Source organism: Penicillium lagena (assembly GCF_028827675.1).
Source record: "Penicillium lagena strain IBT 129212 chromosome Unknown utg000003l_segment0_segment0, whole genome shotgun sequence".
Taxonomy (NCBI): domain Eukaryota; kingdom Fungi; phylum Ascomycota; class Eurotiomycetes; order Eurotiales; family Aspergillaceae; genus Penicillium; species Penicillium lagena.
In genome coordinates this window covers 411,021-434,331 of record NW_026623224.1, presented here as the reverse complement: position 1 = coordinate 434,331, position 23,311 = coordinate 411,021, and the positions used below count along the sequence as shown (strand labels likewise).

The window sequence follows — 23,311 nt, the reverse complement described above, 5'->3', positions numbered from 1 at the left end:
ACAATCATAATCTCAGTGCTAGTTCGGATATACTCCCCATTCTTCTTCCATCTGACGCAGACTTGAATCTGCACTATCGATCATCTTGATCCCGACTGACTTTCTCGACCGTTGCCCATCTCTGCTTGTGGCTTAGATCCCTCGAATTTAGGTTTCCTGGCCCGATCCACCATCGTTCACGGGCGATCCGCCGCTGACGAGTTCGGGAGTACAGCAATTATATTCCGGTCCACTACTTACGATTACTGACGAACAATGACGGGTAGGTACGAGCCTTGGAATCGGTACTCCAACTCTGTTTTGAAGAACCAAATGGAGACGTCTTCCCGGCAGCCAAGGAGGGTACACAATTTAGTGCAGCATGGCCAAGACATTATTCCTGACTAAGAGTGCCGACGGTGGGCCGACCGTGCCGTGTCCTCCGGTTGTTTCAGGTTCCATGCTCCGAGAGACGGATTTATGTCTTGGGAGGGTCTCGCCCGTAGTATTATTATTATTATGATGATGACTACTATCATTATTTATGGTTCCGCGGATGACGGCTACTGCCCCCAACCCAGCCCCCAACCCTGCCCCCAACCTGAAAATGATGTTGTATGGACTAGGTGGCAGCGGACCGATGATCATGAATCCCTCTGCAGGGCCGTGCATGGATGGAAGTCTGGGGGGCCGGTTGGCAGAAACCATCATCGCACGAGGGGAAGATCTGACACAAATAGGTAATCTGGTGTGGTGAGTTGCCACCGTCAGAAATTTAGACACGAACCAGCGTTGCGGCTGGGAGGCCGGAACGGGGGCTGGGTGCCAAGCCTGGCATTCGGATGACGGCGGTCACGACGACAATAGTAGTTCGTCCTCCCCATCAGTGGGAACACGAGCGCGACCGATAGGAATTAGGATAGAGACAAGAATCATTCACTGCTAAATGTATAGAATCCAAAGGAGACCGAATAATGGTATTGGTAATACCCAGTTGAGGACCGGAAATGTCTGCTCGGGTTGGGCGGGATGGCGAAGCGCTGACCAAGCAGAGGTAATCATCGTCTCCCCTTCGCGAAAAAAAAACGTGTTTCTTTCACTCCTCACTGCATGGCCCCGTGTGGGTAAGACGTTCTCTCTCTTTTGCACTCGGACTTGTCTTTGCCTCTGGAGCCTCACGATCTGAACATACCTACTCCCCCCTTCCCTCCTCCCCCTTCCATCCACCCCGGTCTACACTGCCACCCCCCAGAATAGTCACTGGTGTCGAGTCAACTCCCCTGCATGGATTGATACTCCCCCACACGCCCATATCCCTGCGACGGAAACAAACATCGCCCTCCGACGGTGCTTTGCACACTCTCGGAATCCGGCTCGCTGGACCGGATGGTCGCGCGCCCCCCGACATCCTTACGTCTTCACGTCTTATGCCCTACCTGGGCGCATCACCAGCCTAGATGGCTTCCGTGCACTTCCCGGAGGAGACCAACCCCCCCACCAATGAAGGTGACAACGAGGTTCGCGAGGTGACCAGTAATGTCTCCAAGCCGACCAAACGACAACGATGGGCCACCACACGTCACGCCGGGTCCGGCGGCGTGCGGAAGCGCGTCTCCATCATGGACCGCTTTAACAAACGAGCAGAGATGAAAGAAGAGAAACGGAGGTCCACAACCGCGTCCTCAGCGGGAGGGCCATCAGAGAATGGAGAGGTATATCAGGACCCCGAGGCAGAGAACAGAAGGGTCTATTTCAACATCCCAATACCGGAATCTGAACGCGACGAGGATGGTCATTTACGCCTGGCCTATCCCAGGAACAAGATCCGTACCTCCAAGTACACGCCGTTGAGCTTCGTTCCGAAGAACATCTGGTTGCAGTTTCACAACATTGCAAACATTTACTTCTTGTTCGTTATTATTCTTAACGTATGCCACCGCAAGCCCTTTGTTTTTTGCCCCCTGCTGACAGACTCATGTTCTAGTTCTTCCCAATTTTCGGCGCCAACAATCCTGGTTTAAACGCCGTGCCTCTGATCGCCATTATCGTCGTGACGGCCATTAAAGACGGCATTGAGGATTGGGGGCGGACAGTCATGGACAACCAAGTCAACAACTCGCCCGTATATCGCTTGGTTGAATGGAACAACGTCAACTCGACCGAAGACAGTATCTCCATATGGCGTCGCGTCAAGAAGGCCTGCACGAGGAACACGATTGCCACATATCGCTGGATGAAGTCAAGTCTTGGAAAGAAGAAGGAGATCGAAGAGGAGACCGCGGGTCCAGAGCGTCGCGATTCGTTTGTGACCCTGGCGACGCCACGCACGTCGATGTATTCGCACCGCGACTCGATGGCTCCGAACGAAGTGGCCATTCAGATGACCGATGTCCCGGCGTCCCCACAGCCTGAACCTCTTGAAGACTGGCCGATTGCAAATAACCAGGCGAGCACTTTTTTGTCACCGGACAGCGCAGTGGGTGAAGGTGCGGGCACCGCTTCACCACCGAAGAAAACGGGGAATGTGGTCGACCCCTCCAAACAGACACCCGGCACGGCGCGCTTCAAGCGCGACTATTGGAAAAACCTCCAGGTCGGGGATTTTGTTCGATTGTTCAACGATGACCCCGTTCCAGCTGATATTGTCGTTCTGTCAACCTCGGATCCCGACGGGGCTTGCTACATCGAAACGAAAGGGTTGGACGGTGAGACCAATTTGAAGGTCCGCCAGGCTCTCCACTGTGGTCGCCAAGTACGACATGCCCGGGATTGTGAGAAGGCCGAGTTCTATATTGAAAGTGAAGCCCCGCAACCTAACCTGTATTCCTACAACGGTGCGATTCGCTGGGACCAGCGTGATCCGGCCTTCCCCGAGTCTCCCCGAAAGGAGATGGTGGAGGCGATCTCCATCAACAATATCTTGCTTCGTGGGTGCAGTCTCCGCAGTACCGAGTGGGTATTGGGTGTGGTTGTTTTCACCGGACAAGAGAGCAAGATCATGCTCAACTCCGGCGCGACCCCGACCAAGCGTCCTCGCATGGCCAGGGACCTCAACTGGAACGTCATTTACAACTTCATCATCCTGTTCATAATGTGCCTGGTGTCGGGCATTATCAATGGTTTTGCTTGGGCTGCCCCCGACAAATCCCTGGACTTTTTCGACTTTGGGTCCTACGGCGGTACCCCCCTGTGACGGGCATTGTGACTTTTGTGACTGCAGTCATCCTGTTCCAGAACTTGGTGCCCATCTCACTGTACATCTCACTCGAAATCGTCCGCACCATCCAGGCAGTCTTTATTCACAGTGACCAGTTCATGTACTATGACAAGCTGGAGATCTACTGTGTGCCCAAGTCCTGGAACATCTCGGATGATGTCGGACAGGTCGAATACATCTTCTCCGATAAGACCGGAACCTTGACTCAGAATGTAATGGAGTTCAAGAAATGCACAGTCAACGGCGTCTCATACGGCGAAGCGTACACCGAAGCTCAGATCGGCATGCGGCGTCGCGAGGGATTTAACGCTGACGAGGAGGCCGCCCAGGCCCGCGAACAGATTGCTGTTGATGGAAAGAAAATGATAGAAATGCTGCGTGGCATCCATGACAACCCTTACCTGCGCGATGAAAATGTCACTTTCATCGCCCCAGATTATGTGTCCGACCTGCAGGGTCGAAGTGGGGAGCAGCAAAGGAAGGAAGTGGAACATTTCATGCTGGCTCTGGCACTCTGCCACACTGTCATTACAGAGCACACTCCAGGCGATCCTCCGCAGATCGAGTTTAAGGCTCAATCACCCGATGAAGCAGCTTTGGTCAGCACTGCTCGGGATTGTGGATTCACCATGCTCGGCCGGGCCGGCGACGATCTGCTTCTCAATGTGTTGGGTGAGGAACGCACGTACACCGTCCTGAACACCCTCGAATTCAATTCGTCTCGGAAGCGTATGAGCGCGATCATCCGGATGCCGGATGGTTCCATCCGGCTTTTCTGCAAGGGTGCCGACAGCATCATCTACTCTCGCCTGGCTCGTGGCAAGCAGCAGGAGCTCAGAAAGCAAACTGCAGAGCACCTGGAAGAATTTGCCCGAGAAGGACTGCGCACTCTGTGTGTGGCCGACCGTGAGCTCACCGAGCAGCAATATCAAGCCTGGAGTCGGGAGCACGACATCGCTGCCGCCGCCATAACGAATCGCGAGGAAAAGTTGGAAATGGTTTCAAGCGAGATTGAGCAAGAGCTGATGCTCATCGGAGGCACTGCCATCGAAGATCGTCTTCAGGACGGCGTGCCCGACACCATCTCGTTGCTCGCGGATGCCGGTATCAAGCTGTGGGTTCTGACCGGTGACAAAGTCGAAACAGCTATCAACATTGGGTTCTCCTGCAACCTGCTCAACAACAACATGGAGTTGCTCGTGTTCAACATTCCCGAGAGCCAACCGGAGCAGGCGGAGAAGGAACTTGATAAACACCTCGAGATCTTTGGATTGACTGGTTCCGACGAGGAGCTGGTCGCCGCGCGCCAGGACCACACGCCACCTGAGCCCACACACGCAGTCATCATCGATGGTGATACCCTCAAGCTCATGCTCTCGGACGAGCTGAAGCAGAAATTCCTCCTTCTGTGTAAACAGTGCAAGGCTGTTCTTTGCTGCCGCGTCAGTCCGGCACAGAAGGCGGCCGTTGTGAAGATGGTCAAGAACGGTCTGAACGTGATGGCTCTGGCGGTTGGTGACGGCGCGAATGATGTTGCCATGATTCAAGAAGCGGATGTGGGTGTAGGTATCGCCGGTGAGGAAGGACGACAAGCCGTCATGTCTTCGGATTATGCGATTGGACAGTTCCGCTTCCTCCAGCGCCTTATTTTGGTACATGGCCGGTGGTCCTACCGTCGCCTAGGAGAGTGTACCGCCAACTTCTTCTACAAGAACCTGGTGTGGACTTTTGCGCTCTTTTGGTATTCGATTTATAATGACTTTGACGGCTCCTATCTCTTCGACTACACCTACATTGTGTTGGTTAACGTCGCGTTCACTTCGCTGCCGGTTATCTTCATGGGTATCTTCGATCAGGATGTCGATGACAAGGTGTCGCTCGCGGTGCCTCAGCTCTACATGCGAGGTATCGAACGCAAGGAATGGTCACAACTCAAATTTTGGTAAGCAAGCCTCCTTTTGCCTCGTCTCATCGGCCGAACTAACCTTTGTATCCAGGCTTTACATGGCCGATGGCTTGTACCAGTCGGTTGTCTGCTTCTTCTTGCCATACCTTCTGTTTGCACCGGCCAATTTTGCGACCGACAGCGGTCGCGACATAGCAGATCGTACCCGCATGGGAGTCCTGGTTGCATCCTGTGCCGTCATCGCTAGCAACACCTACATCCTGATGAATACCTATCGTTGGGACTGGCTCGTCTGCCTCATCAACGTCATCAGTTCGCTCTTGATCTTCCTGTGGACCGGCATCTACTCGTCGGTCCTCTCGTCGGGCCAGTTCTACTTTGCGGCCGCAGAGGTCTATGGTGCATTGTCTTACTGGGTCATGCTTCTCATGACGGTCGTAATCTGCCTCCTGCCCCGGTTTGCAGTGAAGGCCGTTCAGAAGGTGTTCTTCCCTCTGGACGTCGACATCATTCGCGAGCAGGTGACGCTGGGCATGTTCAAGTATCTGGATAAGTTTGACGATTATGTGCCCCCCAAGGCCGGCGATGTGGCCGCAGCGGCCACCACCACCAGCGACGAATCCACGTCCTCCTCGGAACTCGGCAAGCCAGTGCAGCCCGCGATGAAGCAGGACCCTCTCTCTACGGACGATGAGCGGCCTTTTTACCCGCCGTCCGTTGCTCCGACCGCCAATACGCATGTACCTCGCAGTCAGAATGGCAGTAATGGCACTAACTATAGCGATAGCCTACATCAATATCCGCAGCCACAGGCGGTGGATTTCATTCGGCGGTCGGGAGACCGGACACGTCATTCGTTCGAACGGGCCCGACAGAGTTTCGAGGCGAGCAACGATTTCACCTCGGCCGCCATGCTAACTCGCATGGAATCATCGCACCGGGCGTACGAAGACCCTTTCCGCACCCCCCATCGACACTCCACCCCATGCGATATAAGATTCTCCCCTCTCTCCCCTCGTGACGACCCTTTTCAACCGCGATTTTCCCCTTCCATCTATAGCAATTTCCCTTTCTTTCCCCCACAGCAGCCTTTTTATATTCCCTGATAGAGAGCAGGCGTTTGGTATACCTCATCATCACCTGGACGGCGGCCTGGCGCATCGTTTCCATTTTTTCTTTTCTCTCATACATCCCCCAACCAACCTCCTTTCATTTCCTTTCCTTTCCTTTTTTTCTTTCTGCATGTTTCATACTGGCCTGTCTTTTCCCTTGACGTTGTACAAAAGCGTTTCTCTTTGTTTCTTTTGCACACGAGCACGACAATCACCTGTGACGGCCGGTTTCCCGAGTTTTCTTCAGATCTCTTGGAATCTTCTTGTTTCTGTTGTTTGGTCCTGTTCCACCCCAAGACCGCTGTCTAAGAGGGGCATGATATTTCTTCATGTATGGTATTCACAGGTTTCTGTGATGAAAGTACTTAAATGACTTAAACTGTCATGGTAATCTTACCCGTAGTCGTAATTCCAATACTTTCTGCGTGATGTTAGAGACACCCCTCTACGGACATAGTAGAGGGCGCATCTTCGGCTTCGACATCATCACCACTACCTATAAGGGGGGTGTTGGCTTCATTAACACCGCCCTCGAAAGGCTAACTTCTCTATCGATGTGGTTAATTTTAGGATGCCGGATGCCATAGCGGAGTCTCAGCACTTGAAGGGAAGTCTAAGCTATTTGAAGCTCTATTATTCGCCAAAAAGTAAGGTAGTTATATAGTATGCAGCTTAACCAAGGAGACAGGGGAGAGGTCTATAAGCACGATACGGTTTAGAAATGTCAGCGCTAGGATTAAGTGTACCCTAGATTCGTAAAGCAATCATAACCAGGATGCTCCCCAAACCCATCAGGGGTGTGTCCTCAACATGACCTATATACTTCTTTTATCTTGATCAGGTTAAATGGATGCGAGACTCCAGCACACCCAGGGGCGTAGAGTGAAGCAGTGCAGCGATACCGTGGACCATCCTTACCCAGGAAGGCGGTTTCATCTTGACCATGAAGGATTTTCTCATCTCCTTTGATTGCCATTAGTGTGGAGCAAACGGGCAATAACCGTGTGGACTTCGATGAGCTCGGGGCTTGGGAGCCCATATCGATCATCATGACTTTGAGAGTACCGCGGTCCGACTGCATATACCAAGTCAGACCTGGATCCTATGATATGATCTGGTAGCATCTCGACATCGGTCTCTTCCGGAGAAATCGTGAAGTGTCCAAACTGTTTATGAATCATCCTCCACAGCGTGCTCATTGATAGATTCTTGGTTGACATTGATCCTTTCATCTCTCAGAATTGGAAATCAGCGTTTCAACGTGATCCAAATCTTGTTGGCTTCTTCTTCCTGTCTGCTTTTCAACATGACGGAGAATGAGAGTATGAGCACATTCAGTCTTGACAAGCCGGGTGGCAGTGTCGTTGTTAGAGTGAAGAACGGGCCTTTGAGACAGCAGAGATCGCGCACTTCTTTCCACCACGGCGGAAACACTATTCCTCCAGTTTCGTCTGGCAGGTAGCTAGCTCGATCACTTGGGCAGCGATTTTATCGATGCTATCTTCCATGCCACGATGAAGGACGATATCAGGTGAACATCTGTAGGTTCTCATGGGGGACAAAAGCTCTGCACAAGAGACGTAGCGTGTTGGCGAATGTCTACATCTAAATCAAACGACAACAAACCGGACACAAAGTTCTCTTTGCTCTCGGCTAAGACCCAACGTTTGATGAGACTAGGTTGCGTATCAGTTCCTTGGGACCAAACGTCGGATCCCGTAGAAGTCGATCTGAGTCGGGATCAACGGGGAAGTAAGTTTGTTTTGATTATTCTATTGGGGGAGCTGCCTACTATTGACGCTGAGACCTCTGGAGCTGCTACTCTATATTGTGTATGGAAGTCACACCCTCAATATAGCGCCCTTTTGAAATATTCTATATCTCATAATCCACTCATATTGTGAGCCACCTATCCGCTTCTCGCTAGATTTAGATAGGGTCACCATCCCCAAGAAGATGTTTCGTAGTTGTAGGCGTCTCGTATACATCTACAACAATGTCGTAATGTTTCATTCAGGCTCAAACATCGGTCAGACATTTGAATACAAGAAAGGAGCTACCCTTGATCGACTGTCACACACTTCTGACCGCGGATCGAGCCCCCATCACTAATTTAAACCTGTGACTGCCCATCCCATTTGACTTCTATCTCTACACTTCGCTTCTCTCGATCAGGTTAAATGAGCGCGTTGGACGCGTTCTGACCGCCTTGATCCCCCACCAATCGCCGTCCTTGTTGGTGGGTTTTCTCCCCCATCCTTCTTTCGCTCATCTCCAAACCCAACAGCTGCTTCTGGACGGGCACAACTGAGGTCGCCCGGGCTCTGATGAGTTGATGAAACACGGAATCTCTCCCCAGGATCTTTTCTCACTTCTGAGACCCGAGTGCGAGCTACACCGCTCTTCATTTGGAGATGCGCAGTCGACCTTGGCACATCAAGATACCCTGCTCGATGAGTTTCTATTGAGCCATGGAGTTTGTGGGTGCGATCGGGTTAGTCTTTACGTATCGATAGAATGTATCACCAAACTAACAGTCTTTGTTTTAGAGAGCTCAAGGCCCTCCCGGAGAGTACCCATCTCCTTTGCCCGCGCAAGAGCGACGAAGACTACGGACGCTACGATGAACCAGACAAGACGGACGAGTCAGGAAGAAGTTTCCGAGAGCTATTGGCGGAGGCAACGGCTCGGAAGGAGAAGTTCCTTTCCTGCATGCGTATCCTGGCCTACAACGCGGATGGCGTGGAGGAGCTCCAGACCTGGGTGTTAAGCAAGCTGGACGAGACGCTGGAGAAATGTGATCTCTGTATCAAGCACTACTACACCGGCAAGCTCTGGCTCATGGACCAGCTCAAGGAGGAGGACTACCAGGAAGAAGATATCGAGACTTTTGCACAGCGTATCGATGAATGGGATATCAAGCGCATCACCCGCAACTTGACGACGGCCACGGCTCAGCTGCGAGCGGCACGGCCGGAGGAAATTGGTCTAGCGATTTTGGAGCGAGCGGCACTGCTGTCCATCTTCGAGACGTTGAGCTGTGAGGCCATGCTGCGCAACGAGGATCTTCTCAAGCAATACTTCGACGAGCCATTCGGCCTCATCCAGACCCGTCGGACCTTGAAAATCTCCGATTATATCCCCGCCGTCACTCGGTTCTTGTTCGACCCCAACCAGACCCGCCACATATGGGCCATCCACGCATGGATTCGCTACACTCGACCCCCCACCACGCTGGAGTTCGACTGGGCTCTGAGGGATGGACTTCTGAGCGCTCTGCGCTCTGCCTCGCAGTTGAACCCACCCCAGGTCGGTGTTATCCAGCGACTGTGGCGTGGTATGCATGTTATCGTCAAGAAATTGGACAAAGAGCAGATCACGCACCAGCTCCGTGCCCTGGAAATCGACCCTCTACGTCTGTCGGTGGACCATCTCGGCTTGCCCATGCCTGCCCTGCGATTCCTTCTGAACACGATCCAGACCTTTCTCGAAAAGGCCCCCGCCGACTTCTGGGACGCCATGCAGACCATTTCGCCGCAGGCAATAATGGAGCAGGCTTTTCACAACCCCCAATACGAAACCTTTCTCATGCAGCTCACCGAGGGCGAGCCATATGAAAAATCTGCCATGAAGGAAATGCTGTCCTGGGTCACTCCGTTTCTGATGTCGCTTAAAGGCGCTGCCCAGCCATCGGCATGTCGATTCCTCGCATCGCAGCTGCTGGGCCGTTTCCAGAACGAGAAGTACCCCAATCTCTCCCGCTACCATTGTTTCCACATTGGCCTAAACAGCCTTCTTCATACCCTTCGCCGCTTCACCGACCACGAGGCTTCGCGAGGGTCGGTTGAACGCATCGTGTTGGCCGAGACGATGGGGGTGGTCAGTGACAATATCACCCACATCCTTGACCCTCCGATCTTTGCCATTGAGGCGAGTCGTCAACAGGAGATCGGGTCGTTGTGTATGGATGTCGTGCGCAACACCCTGGCGTTGGAATGCCAGTCGCTGAAGAGCGATTACGAGGTCATCCTGAAACACAACACCCTGTCGCACGGAGTGTCGACGTATTCTGCGCCCATCTGGGATGCGGTCATCAAACATCTTCACCAGGATAACCTCGCCCTCTCAACGGCCGCACTTTTGGGCATTCTCCCGCTTGTCGGCCTGGAGAAGTTCCCGACCAAAGGCGGAGACAATCCGGAAAAGACGCATTTCAACATGATTTATGGACACCTCACCCATCTCTCCTGCCAGATCATCGAACGTCTGGCAGATTTCCGCCCCGAGCATCTGGATACCTTATTCCGTAGTCAGGATACCAGTAGCGCCCTAATCTCGACCCTGTTCGCCGCAGACCTCAACACCTATCAAGCCGCCATAGACCTCATCAAAAACGTCAGCGGCCAGTCTGCGCGCCGGGATGCCATATCCCACCTCCTGCAATCCTTCTTCACTACAACGATGTATGGCTTGAGCTGGTCATTTCGCCGGATATCAAATATGAAGACCTTCGCGCCCGCGCCACGGATGCTGCATACGGGAACAGACATCGTGGAGATTCTCTGTGATAGTCAGACTGGTATGCTGCGTACGCGCACTCTGGCCGACCGCCGCGAGGTTCTATCTATCCAGAAATTGTGGGAGTACCTATGGCAGGCCCTGACTACGATCTTCGATGAGACTGAGGCTTGGCATCTGCGTGGCAACGACAAGTCGGTGATGCTGGAGTTCTGTCGAGACACGATCCAGTTTGCCGATTTCCTCTTTGGCCAATATGGTGTTTTTCTGGGTGCCGTGGGGGACGCAAGTACAGGGCAGAACGAGAACTTCCTCAAGTCGCCAACAACAACAATGAGTGCGATGGTGAAGTGGCTGCGATTGAAGGACGAGTATCTGGCAACAACGTTGGTGGGGTTGGTCGCTAAGCTATTGAGACGACTTGGGGCATTGAATGTCACCACCGTGAAGCAAGATGCATTGAGCTTTATTGAGGGCGTCGCAGTGAATGGGACAATCAAGACAATCCTCACCCCACGCGAAAAGGCTGAATTGGTACGCGCTCTCGAGGCTTACTACAAAAAACCCGTCGTCACAGCTTCCACTGCTGCTTTCAAGAAGCAGAGCTCGATTACTGCGTTTGCCAAACCCGGCGTCTCGAGTCCTTCCACCCGAGTCACCAGCGATGACGACTTTGAGGATGTGCCAGATGAAGATCTGCTTGCCCTTTCTCGCTCAGTTGAACTCAACAAGGAGCGCCTCGCTGGCCAGGCCCAGCGCAAAGCCGAAAAGTCCTCTTCCAAGGCGGCTGTGGCTGTCAAGCCGCCACACTCTACGCTCACCAAGACCCTGGTCACCCCTCGGCTCAAAGACGATGCCAGCAACGTCCTGTCATTCCGTGAGAAGCGCGAGCGCGAGAAAGAGGCCAAGAAGAAACGCGACTTGGCTGAACTCGCCCGCCTCAAGAAGAACATGCCTGCTCGTGGGGTGGCAGAACAGACGGCTGAGCAGGGCTCCGGCCTCAAAGGTATTGGTATCAAGGGTAAAGACCATACTATCCCGGCGGAGAGTATGATGGTTTCGTCTGGTTCTGATACAGATTCCGAGAGTGAAGACGAAATAGACAAGGAGCTATTCGGCGCCAAACCCAAGAAACCAGACGCAGTGGCGGAATATGAGCAGAGCAAGAAACAATCCCTGCAGCAGCAGCCGATCAAGAAGGCAAAGCGCCACCGATCCATGAAGGATATGCGTGCCCGTCTGACCCCGGATCTCTCTTCTTTGCACCACTCTATCCTTTCCTGGGACTTCTTTTCAACTGGTGATCTCCCTCCCACATCGGATCGCACCGACTACTCCCTGGTTTCCAATTCCTTCCGTTCCTCCACGGACTATCAGAAAACCTTTGAACCCCTCTTGATCCTCGAAGCCTGGCAAGGTTTCCAGCAGGCCAAGGAAGAAGCCCAGTTCCGCCCCTTCGAGGTCAAGGTCATGTCTCGCTTGACGGTTGACTCGTGGATCGAAGTCAGCACCCAACCCCTCGGTCTACCACCCAAGGATTTCAGCTTGGGAGAAGGCGACCTTATCATGTTTTCCAACTCGTCCAGTATCTCCCCAGAAGCGAAGGTGCCTCATGTGCTGGCGCGTGTCTGCGGTGTCAATAGGAAAAACGGCAAGCTGGAGGTTACATACCGCATGAATCCTTCTCAGAACAAGTTTCTCAGTACGTTTGCAACGGGCGCCACGGCCTGGGCAGTGAAAGTCACGTCGTTGACTCCAGTCGACCGCGAATATGGTGCCCTGATGGCACTTCAGTTCTACGATTTGTGCGATGAAATCGTCACGGCTAAGCCATCGCCTATTCTCACATACTCCGACGCGAGACTGCAGCCCATTATGGACAACTACACCATCAATCGTGCCCAAGCCAGGGCAATCAAGTCAGCCGTGGACAACGATGCATTCACCCTTATCCAAGGTCCTCCCGGTTCCGGAAAGACCAAGACCATTGTCGCCCTTGTGGGATGTCTCTTGAGCAATGTTTTGGGTAAAGGTGGGACAACGATTGAGCCGGCATACAATACCGCGCCGGCAGCAAGAGCCGCGACTTCTAAGAAGCTGTTGATCTGTGCTCCCAGCAATGCTGCGGTCGATGAACTGGTGATGCGAATGAAGGAAGGTGTCAAGACAATTACCGGTCGCAACGAGAAACTTTCAGTCATCCGTCTGGGGCGAAGTGATGCGATTAATGCCAAAGTGCTGGACGTGACTCTGGACGAGATGGTCAACGCTCGTCTGAGCAAGGATTCAACCTCGGGCGGCGGAACCGACATGCAGAAGCTATACGAAGAGCACAAGACAACGGATACCTCATTCAAGGAAATCCGTGGTCGTCTTGACGAGTGCCGCGCGAAGGGACTGCCTCCACCAGAGGAACTTGAGCGGGAGTTTGAATTGATGAAGAAGAAGCGATCGCAATTGAGTACGGCTATTGACAAGGCTCGCGATCAGAATCATACCTTGGCACGTAATGCCGATATGAACAAGCGGCGCATCCAGCAAGAGATCATCAACGGTGCCAATGTTATCTGCACAACCCTCAGTGGTTCGGGGCATGAGATCTTCCAGAACATGAATGTCGAATTCGAAACCGTGATCATCGACGAGGCCGCCCAGTGTATTGAACTGAGCGCCCTCATTCCGCTTAAATACGGCTGCTCGAAGTGTGTGCTCGTGGGTGACCCTAAGCAACTGCCTCCGACCGTCCTGTCGAAGATGGCGTCGAAATTCCAGTACGAGCAAAGCTTGTTCGTGCGGATGCAGAAGAACTACCCACGGGATGTGCACTTGCTGGATGTCCAGTACCGTATGCATCCAGACATTAGCCGCTTCCCCAGCTTGACCTTTTACGACGGCAAGCTCCAGGATGGACCGGATATGGCGAAACTTCGCACTCGCCCTTGGCATCAGAGCGAACTTCTGAGCCCGTATCGGTTCTTCGACGTTCAGGGCATGCACCAGAGTGCCACCAAAGGTCACTCCCTGATCAACTACGCGGAACTTCAAGTGGCCATGCAGCTTTACGATCGTCTGATCACGGATGTCAAAGATTACGACTTTGCAGGCAAGATCGGCATTATCACGCCTTATAAGGGCCAGCTGAGGGAGATGAAGATGCAATTTACGGCTCGATATGGCGAGGATATTCTCAAGACGGTTGATTTCAACACGACGGATGCTTTCCAAGGTAGGGAGAGTGAAGTCATCATCTTCTCCTGTGTGCGCGCATCGAATAAGGGTATCGGTTTCTTGGCGGATATTCGTCGTATGAACGTCGGGCTTACTCGTGCCAAATCGTCGCTATGGGTTCTGGGCAACTCTCGGTCTCTGGCACAGGGCGAGTTCTGGAATGGTCTGATCCGCAACGCTCGCGAGAGGAATGTCTATACCGAAGGCAATATCATCCGGGCCCTCGAGAAACCGCAGTTCACAGGCTACAAGGACGTTGAAATGGCGGATGTTGATGCACCCGAGGTCGCACCAGTGTCTCGACCGTCGTCTGTGTCGATGGAAAACATGTCAGACTCTCGCTCGGTCTCGGTCTCTGTCTCGGCACGCAGCACTCCAGCTCCACTTGTCGACGGCCCATCTGGAGGACCGTCGGGTCTGGACGAGAGAAAGAACTGTGGTATATGCGGAAGCCCTGATCATTTCACCTCGAACTGCGATAATGTGGATGCCAAAGAAGGCACCCATGGCAACTGCTACCGTTGTGGACAGCCTGGACACACCCGACTGTTTTGCAAGGCCGAACGCTGTCTCGAATGCGGCGAATGCGGACACTCGTCGCGCAAATGCACATCCACCAAAACCCTCTCCAAGCAAGAGAAGAATCGCATTGTCCGCGAAGAGCAGAACCGCCGAGAACTCCAAAAGAAGAACGCCGAGCGCCGGGAACTCAAGTATCAGGCCAAACATGATCCCAAGGTACCGGTCGTCCAGACCACCACGCGCTCTCCGCCCCATGGACCGAACAAATCGGACGAGACCAATCCTGGCTCCAAGCGCAAGCGTACCGACACTCCCCCGACTGCGTCCAAGGCATCGCGGCCTCGCACCCTCGGCCCGTCAGGACCATCGGGCCCGCCACCGAACGCCCCGAAGGGCCTGCGAGGCAAACTCGACGCCAATGCCCCCCCGCCGGGAGTAAGTTGTCCCTTGATCTGTCAGCTTGACATGGACACTAACCTAGCATTAGGGATTGGTCAAACCCTCTCGCGATGGGCCGGCCTATGCTCCCATGGAGAAGCAGCCGCCCACTGGGCCCCGCGCGGAGCAGGTCAGTGGTTCATTTCGGGACCCAGATTGACAGATAAGATTACTGACTTGGATTTAGACTTCCCAGCCCCCACCCAGGCCCCGCCCCCCGGTGATGCGCAAAAGGAAGGAAGTCGATCCGTTCATCCGTCCGAAGCGTCGCTAAACGTTGACGCATTTCACCTCCACATTCTGGTCTCTACCCCTCCTAACACCGCGTCTGTTCCTTCTCATCTGTTTTTGTTCCATTTGCATATCCCATGGCGTATGATGCCTGCCTGCGCGACCGCATGATTGCTCTTGATGCATTTCCCCCTGGCCGCATTAGAAGGCGTTGTATGTGTGTGTGTTTGAATCCAGTTACTGTACACTACCTGGCCCTGGCCACCAACCAACTCAAACCTACTTTCCCCCCCTGTACATTACGAAAATGCATCGCGACGAGCCGTTCTGTGCGTGTCCGGGCGAACATTGACTGGCAGATCAGATCTGCAATTGCATTAGCGGCCTTTCGAACATGTAGACATGAATAAAAATCTCCGAGGTGACAGCGCAGAGCCGGTGCATTCCGGGGTTCGAGGACTGACCGATCGACTGCGAGGTGGAGCGATTACTCCATGACTTGCAGGTGGATCTGCCCCAGGTTCCCTATCCTCTCTGACCCAGTCTGAGCTGAGCTTGGGGAACTAGGGCTCCTGCCCATTAATGAAGAAATGAGAGGCGGTTTCAGTCGATGAACGGTTGACTACCCTTGCAGAGGACGACAATGGACACAATGGACACAATGGACACAATGGACACAATAACACAATAACACAACACCACAATAACCCGATCGAGACACGAAATCAATAGTTCCCTCCATCGATCATAATGTGAGCTGTCCATTCGAGATCGCCAATCTCTGCCCATCGGCGACTACCCGCTCGCCGATCCCCGACTAGCGCGAACACCCGGGATACGATACCTCAGACGTTGGATCCCTTGCGCGGAAAAAGCATGCCGAATGGACAAAGGACGGATTGGCGATCGACCCATACCCCGAACGCTGTGTCCTCCAGTTCGGAAATGAGGCATCACCCGTCCTCTGCTTTTAAACAGGGAACTCCCTGGGCCGGAGAGCTGCTCGGTCTCTTGCCTGTCTCATTCTTCTTTACATCCATCCTAGACTCTGCCCCTCGTTTATGCTGTATATACTGGCCGTTTGTACATAGAGCCGTCCTCCCTGGTGCGTCGTTTCTGCGCTATCACCTCGCCACCTTGCGTTGCCCCATCTGATATCCCATTCATCGTCGATCGGCCCCTTCCAGGTGAGTCGTTGTCTGGCCAGAGAAGCCGTTAGTGGTGAGGTCCTTTCTGACCCGCACGGACAGCACCCATTGTTTCCAACACGGCGACCGTTTCAGACCAAGGGAGCCCTGACGGATGCCGAACTTGCCCGCAGCCGGATTGAAAAGCCAGCCGTCGACTCTCCCTCTCTTTCTCTCTACTTATGCATCGGGGCGACCCTGTGCATGACTGTGCCGTCGCACCCAGTCCCATTGTTCCGACTTATCGCCGTGATCGACCTCACCTCTCGTCCAAGCTCAGGCGCTACAGTCTGTCTGTCATGACGGGACAGCCTGACGCGACAAGGCCTCGAGGTGCTAGTAATCCGCGGCCACAAGCCCGCTCAGCAGGGATGGCCGAACGACCATCCAGGAATGAAAGCCTGGTCGATCTCGTCCGATTCTTCCAGACTCAGAGTACGACTCCCGCAGACTCGGCTTCTGCCCCGACATCTTCGCTGCCCGGCACCGAGTCCAAGGACATGAAGCCCCTACATCGCCGCCTGCTCCAGTTTACGCAGCGCCAAAAGAAAGATGGCCCATCCAAGTCCAAGGTGACCGACCAGCAGAAGCAGATCGAGGCGCTTCAACGGGAAGGATATCTGCTCACGACCCCGATGCACAAATCCAAGGGAAGTCTGGATCGGTCCCTGTCCCAATCAAAGCGGCAGGACGTCGAAAACATTGGACAGCCTTGGCTGAACGGGGCGAGGACGAGCCCCGACGAGAGAAAGCGTCGCCTAGCCTCCCTGGATCTCAGTGATTTTGGCTCCATGGTCGATGTCGCCGTTTCTCTGTCTGGTGCCTTTGATGATGATTCTGTGCCGCCTCCCTACCAACCCCCTGCGCACGATTCGTCTCCCTCATCATCTATGATACCAATACCAGGCTCGACTACCAATTCAAGCCCTATCCGAGGAATCTCTCCAACAGGAGCCACGGACACCCAGCAGAGCAGGTTGTCGGAAGACCAAGGGCCACGGCCTGCTAGTTCCGAGACCTCAAGTGTTCGCCTCATCTGTCGAGAGCCAGCCTTTGGCTCTTCCACTAGCTTGCCAGTGACCCACGCAGAGCGAACCGAGAACACGCAGAAGAATGACCAGATATCCAACAAGCCTGAAAGTCCCAGGAAGTCCAGCGAAACGTCTGATCTATCATCCACTGCTTCTCAGACCACTTCTGCGTCTGCGCAACATACGTTGAAGCTCTTCCCCAGTGTCGCTCCGCCGCGTATATCCAGCAAGAATGCCAGGCGCATCTCGTTGAATCCCCAGTATACGACATTCAGTGTTCACCCGCTGGCGGCACCTTCACAGGCGACATCATCTGAGAATGCTGTTGGCCTTCCCGAAACGTCGAATCCATCGGCGGCGCCTCTAACAAGTGCACAATCGGATGACGGACCAGCAAAGCCTTCCAGCACCGAACCAACTGCCGAAGTATCCGCCAATCCCACCAAGCCGCAGGAAGCTAAAACAGATGCTCAAAGCAAAGCAGCACCACAATCAACGTCCATGGGCAGTACGTTGAGCGCCTTCCCTCTCCCAGCACCAACCAAGCCTCTACCGTCACTACCGGCGACCCCGCGGTCACCAAGTGCTCGCCCAGATGCCCCTGCTCAGTCCACCCTCCGAATGGTCCGCTCAGGGCCAATGGCCTTGGGGATTCACTCTCTGCCCGAAGAACAAGACGGCAAGTTTGCCACTGCCAGTCTTCGTGACACTCGTCCTGCAACTGCTCTGGGCCACAATGACCTCCGAGAGGAGGATGAGGAGGAAGCTCCGCGACCAAACTCGAGTTACTCCCGATCTATAACTCCTACGCAGTTCACTCCGAGGCGGCGCCACCAGCGCATGCACATGTCTCCCATGCAGGAAGTTCCCGAAAGCCCTTCGCGAAAGCGCGGTGAAGACAACACTAAGGATACTCCGTTGGCTGATTCTCCTGTGTTGGGACACACTAGCCCTGTCAACCCTCCTAGGAAACGTGCCGTGCAAAAGCATGGACTGGCCATCAACCCTCGTATAGACAGAAAGAATCTTCCTTTCGGTCTTCCCTCGCCTCCTCCTACTGCCGGCCTTCCTCAGGAACCTACCTCCCAGCGAGTCAACGCACAACCAGCCCGCAACTATATAACATCGTCTGGATCAGCACGTGCAATGGAAATTCCCTTCGCCCCTGGGCCCCATCGAATCGCTCGCAGCAACAGTTCAGGAAGTAGTCTTCGCCATGAAAGCATCCCGGAAGCATACCAACCTAATCACTCCGAGTCACCCCTTCCATCTTCTGACGATGAAGGCTTTGGGCCTGGGACAGATAAGCCCCGTTCACGTCGCACCGTCGACAAACGCCAACACACCAAAACAACACGCCGAGTCCATGACACCCGTGATGCACGGCAGGTGTCTGCTCCGAGCCGGTCTCGCCACCAACACCACCCACATCGTCCAAAGCGGTCCTTGACCCCTCCGGGTCGTAACACTCACAGTCTTGATAAGGCTGCTTCTTCCCCACAGTCTCAGTACTCCCAGTCCACCTACCGCTCGCGCGACTCTCCAAGCAGCTACCGCGCGCCTGCATCTACCCAATCCTCGCATTTCTTGGAGGACCGAGTTGCGAACCTCGAGCGGCAGAATAAAATCCTCCAGGCTGCTTTGATGGCCGCCCTTGACGTCAGCGTCAAGAATAACCTGGAAGATTTCCAAACGGATCCCATGTTGACGCCCGCCTTTCCGCCCGCTGCGCTGGGAAACCCTTATCTGCCTCGATTTACTCCGCGCCCGGAGAGCTGGGTCAGCTCTTCTCGCAGTAGCGACTATAGTGGATTTGAGACACCCAGTTCGTCGTTCCGGGATGGTCGCGCGAATGTGAAGCAACTCGACCACAAGGTCGAGGATCTCGAGTCTGGATGGACATCTGACAAGTCCAGTCTGGGCGGACCTCGAGAAGCCCAAACGGCTCAGGCTTCTTAGACAATGCTTTCCTTTCTTTCCTTTCTTCTTTCTTTATGGATGATCTGCCGTCGTTTGATTTTCTCTTCCTTGTTGTCATTCACGATCCTTCCATCTTCTTTCTTTCCAAATTCATGCGCCATTCCTTGACGATACCATCTTGTTTTGTTGTCCAGCGCACTCTACCATTTCTTCTGTATTGCTATGTGATATGCAGCTAGTGAAAATTAAATTCCACCCAGTCCTGGCGGCCGGGAATCTGTCTCTCAATGATTGTTCAGTCCATCAGAAATCAGGGCAAACGGTGGCATGTGATCTGCTGAGTCATCTGTGTTTTTGTTGATTCCGCAAGACCAGTTGATGAGCTGTAGATGATGCTCCCTCTTGCTCCTAGCCGTGAGAGTGTAGACAGACAGACGAGCTTGACCGCGGAGCCATGACTTAATCCGAATCACTGCTCTTATCCGCGTCTCTCCTCCTACAACACCCACTTCTCAGTTTCTCCTCCCCCGCAGACCCCCGAGAGAGAATGACTGCTCCGACGCCGGTGAGTCTCGCATCTCTGCTGTCCACAATTGCAGTTGAACTAATATCTTGTTCCCCCTGTAATAGCGGACGCCACAAGTCCCCCAACATGTCACCGCGCTACTCTCTCACCTCACTTCCCGCCCGGGGGTGCATTCCACCCTGATCCTCTCCCGCCGAGATGGCTCTATCATTCAAGGCACAGGGCTGCTCGCCCCCCCACCAGCCGATGCAAATGGAGTGTCTCATCCGTCCGCCACAGACCCCATTCCTCCTTCCGTACCACAGCAATCCGACGAGCCTCCTTCCTCGCCTGCTTCCCCCGCCGCCAACGTATTATCATTATCATCACCCTACCAGCCCTCCCAAGCCGAGGCCCTAGCCGCACACATCTTTGCCTTTGTCTCTAGCGCTTCAGCGCTTGGTGTTTCGCTGTCGCGACCTGCCTCGCAGCAGAACGGCGGTGCCCATGAGTCTCAGCCTGCTGCGTGGGACGCTGGACATGAGACCTACGCGAATGGAACTAGTACGCCGCGTGAGGAGGATCGTGATGCGGACACGGTTGACGTGGAGGAAGATGAGATCAAGCTTCTTCGTATGCGCACGCGGAAACATGAGATCGTCGTCGTGCCGGATAAGAAGTACCTGCTCTGCGTCGTGCACGATGCCGCGCATGCGAGTGGGGGGCCCGGCGTGGCCGGCGCTCGCGTGTCTAGGTGATAGCGTGGTGGAAAATTGGGCCTTGATGTTTCCTTTCTTGGGCTTGTATCTCTTTCCATTTCTTTCTGTTCCTACATCCTGCGCTTTTTCGGATGTGGGTTTCTTTCACACGACATATACCCGAAGCAAGATCTCTTCTGATATGATGTCCGTGCTTTGTGCCCATGTAGATTCGATCTGACTTACACCGGTGAGACTGACTGGATCGTGTAACTCGATTTGGCGACAGCTCTTCCGACGAGGTTTGAGCGTAGCCCGGGCTAAATCCGCTTTTATCAGAAAAAGCTCCACCTATAGCCGACCCCTCTCTCTCTTCCCGCCAACATTGGACAGAGCATTCGACATCTCTGTTTTGCATTCCTTTCTGAAAATGTCTACCTTTGACGTGACTGCGGTGCGCGCTCGCTTCCCTGCTTTGCAGCAAGAGCAGGTGTTTATGGACAATGCGGGTGGGTGATGCTGGTGGTGCGGATCCGGCGTTTACTAACTTCCTTCAGGAGGCAGCCAGGTCCTCGACACCGTGGCCGATTCGTAAGTTTGTCAGACTGGTTGAAAATCAACCACTGACGGATTCCGCACAGCATTCGTTCGTACCTCCTGAGCACGAATGTCCAGCTCGGAGCCACATACAAGGCCTCGCAGGTCTCCACGGATGCATATACCGAGGCATACAAAGTCGCCGCGGGCTTCATCAATGCCACGCCGGACGAGGTACTGAACTAGTGATGATCGAGGATCAATTACTGACACTGCCCAGATCAGCATCGGCGTCTCGACCACGCAGCTCCTGCACAATCTCTCTACCGCCCTCACGTTCCAGGCGGGCGATGAGTTGATCCTGTCCAAGCTCAACCATGAAGCCAACATCGCTCCATGGGTGCGGATCGCTGAACGGATGGGTCTAACGGTGAAATGGTGGTCTGCCTCTGACCCCAAAAATCCGACCTGTGATCCCGCGGACCTCCAGACCTTGCTCTCGGACCGGACCAGGCTGGTGGCCTGTCCTCACGTCTCGAACATCACGGGGACGATCAGTCCGATCCGTGAGATTGCGGATGCCGTGCACGCCTATCCTCGCGTACGTCTTTTCTTCTTCTGTCCTGTTGTGCAACCGGCTGATTCGGACTCCGCAGGCGCTGCTGTGTGTGGACGGGGTTGCTCTCGCGCCGCACCGGCAGGTGGATGTGCGCGCGCTGGGGGCGGACTTTTACGTGGGTATACTTCTGCCTTTGGGGGTTGTTCTCTGCTAAATCGATCGGGTAGGCCTTCTCGTGGTATAAAGTCTACGGCCCGCATCTCGCGCAACTGTATGCCTCGTCGCGCATCCACGAGCAGATCCAGTCGCTCGCACACTTTTTCAAGCCCACCGACACGCTCGACCAGAAACTGAACCTGTCGTCGGCGAACTACGAGCTGACGCAGAGCATCCCCCATGTCGTGGCGTTCTTCGGCCCCCAGCCTGGGCCGACCTGGGCGCAGATTGCGGCCCACGAAGAACGCTTGCAGGGGATCCTACTGGCCTTCCTGACGTCCGACCCGCGCATCACGGTGATTGGGGAGCCGTCGCCGTCGCAGGCGCTGCGGGTGCCCGTCATCAGCTTCACGGTGCGCGGCCTCGGCAGCCAGCAGCTGGTGGAGGCCGTGGAGGCGCGATCGGCGTTTGGGTTCCGCAGTGGGCATATGTATAGCCACCGGCTGCTGGCGGAGGTGTGTGGGCTGGCGGATGTGGATGACGGGGTGGTGCGGTTGAGCTTTGTGCACTACAACAGTGGTGAGTTCTCTCCCCAGCTCTATACCAACCGTGTACTCACTGGGTGTAGAGGCGGAGGTGCAGGGGGTGGTCGCGGTGCTGCGGGAGGTGCTCTCCACGGTATAGATAGATCTCTCTCTCTCGCGCTCGCTTTCTTAGGGGTCTACGCATTTCTTTCTACCGTAGTCGAGAGTGCTCTCCACGGTATAGATAGATGTCTCTCTCTCGCGCTCGCTCTCTTATGGGTCTATGCATTTCTTTCTACCGTAGTCGAGTCCTCCCCCTATCTACCGGTTATTCCTACCAGACGGCATGTTCTCCCCGTCCATGTCTGCCTCAGGCCCCCATCCGCCATCCACGTGACAGCACGTGACGACCCGCCCAGCCAATGCGCGCCGGGGCAAATGCCCCATCGGCTCCCGCCGGATTGGCCGAGTGCCAGCGTGGCAAGTGTGACTCAATCCATCACTAAGAATAACGAACTCGGAAGGAACTTCGCGGCGGGGGTCACCTGATGCTGTATAGTTAAAGTCCCAGCGTAGGACGAAAGAGGATCACCGAGAGAAGAGAGGCGCAGAGAGCACCGCGACGAGAGAAGCAGACCACCCGTCCATCCTCATCGTGCCCTCCCAGGAGAGTGACTCACGGCCGCCGCATCCGTGTGTTGTGTCACTCCCGGTCCCATCGCCCGAGTGGTCCCTGCGTGGCCCGCCACCCCCCAAAAGACCATCGCCACTCTCGGGCACTCACCCTCCCTTTTGCCTCTGCCTCTTAGTCACTCTGCCCTCCACCCTCCACACTTTGCCATCTCGCCCTCTTATAATAAATCTCTGCCCGACCCGAACGAGTCATCTCTCGTGCCATCTCCTCCCGGCCTGACTCTGACTCTGGTGCTCTTGTCTTTGGTCCTGCCCGACACCACCAGCCTCACCACCCAACTGCCGCCCGCTGCCTAGTCCTCCCCTCCCCTGATCCTTCCCCGACCCTCACGAACCCACGCCTGCCTGGA

General features: G+C 54.5%; 5 protein-coding genes across 5 annotated transcripts; all 5 read left to right on the top strand.

Moving 5' to 3' along the window:
- Positions 1-1,436: 1,436 nt before the first annotated feature.
- N7510_005303 (uncharacterized protein) lies at positions 1,437-6,208 on the top strand (the record flags this gene model as incomplete). Its single annotated transcript, XM_056977229.1, has 4 exons — positions 1,437-1,907; positions 1,964-3,158; positions 3,200-5,138; positions 5,194-6,208. The coding sequence occupies 4 exons, from the start codon at positions 1,437-1,439 to the stop codon at positions 6,206-6,208; spliced, it is 4,620 nt and encodes a 1,539-aa protein (XP_056833261.1).
- Positions 6,209-8,685: 2,477 nt separating this feature from the next.
- Positions 8,686-15,194, top strand: N7510_005302 (putative tRNA-splicing endonuclease; the record flags this gene model as incomplete). Its single annotated transcript, XM_056977228.1, has 4 exons — positions 8,686-8,708; positions 8,764-14,917; positions 14,970-15,050; positions 15,108-15,194. The coding sequence occupies 4 exons, from the start codon at positions 8,686-8,688 to the stop codon at positions 15,192-15,194; spliced, it is 6,345 nt and encodes a 2,114-aa protein (XP_056833260.1).
- Positions 15,195-16,520: 1,326 nt separating this feature from the next.
- N7510_005301 (uncharacterized protein) lies at positions 16,521-19,328 on the top strand (the record flags this gene model as incomplete). Its single annotated transcript, XM_056977227.1, has 1 exon — positions 16,521-19,328. One exon carries the CDS (start codon positions 16,521-16,523, stop codon positions 19,326-19,328), a length of 2,808 nt encoding a protein of 935 aa, XP_056833259.1.
- A 508-nt stretch (positions 19,329-19,836) lies between these two features.
- Positions 19,837-20,552, top strand: N7510_005300 (uncharacterized protein; the record flags this gene model as incomplete). Its single annotated transcript, XM_056977226.1, has 2 exons — positions 19,837-19,854; positions 19,920-20,552. The coding sequence occupies 2 exons, from the start codon at positions 19,837-19,839 to the stop codon at positions 20,550-20,552; spliced, it is 651 nt and encodes a 216-aa protein (XP_056833258.1).
- Positions 20,553-20,922: 370 nt separating this feature from the next.
- On the top strand, positions 20,923-22,428 carry N7510_005299 (putative aminotransferase; the record flags this gene model as incomplete). The annotated part of the gene is made up of 7 exons (XM_056977225.1): positions 20,923-21,001; positions 21,050-21,083; positions 21,134-21,263; positions 21,310-21,630; positions 21,686-21,763; positions 21,816-22,323; positions 22,373-22,428. 7 exons carry the CDS (start codon positions 20,923-20,925, stop codon positions 22,426-22,428), a joined length of 1,206 nt encoding a protein of 401 aa, XP_056833257.1.
- Between the last annotated feature and the right edge of the window lie 883 nt (positions 22,429-23,311).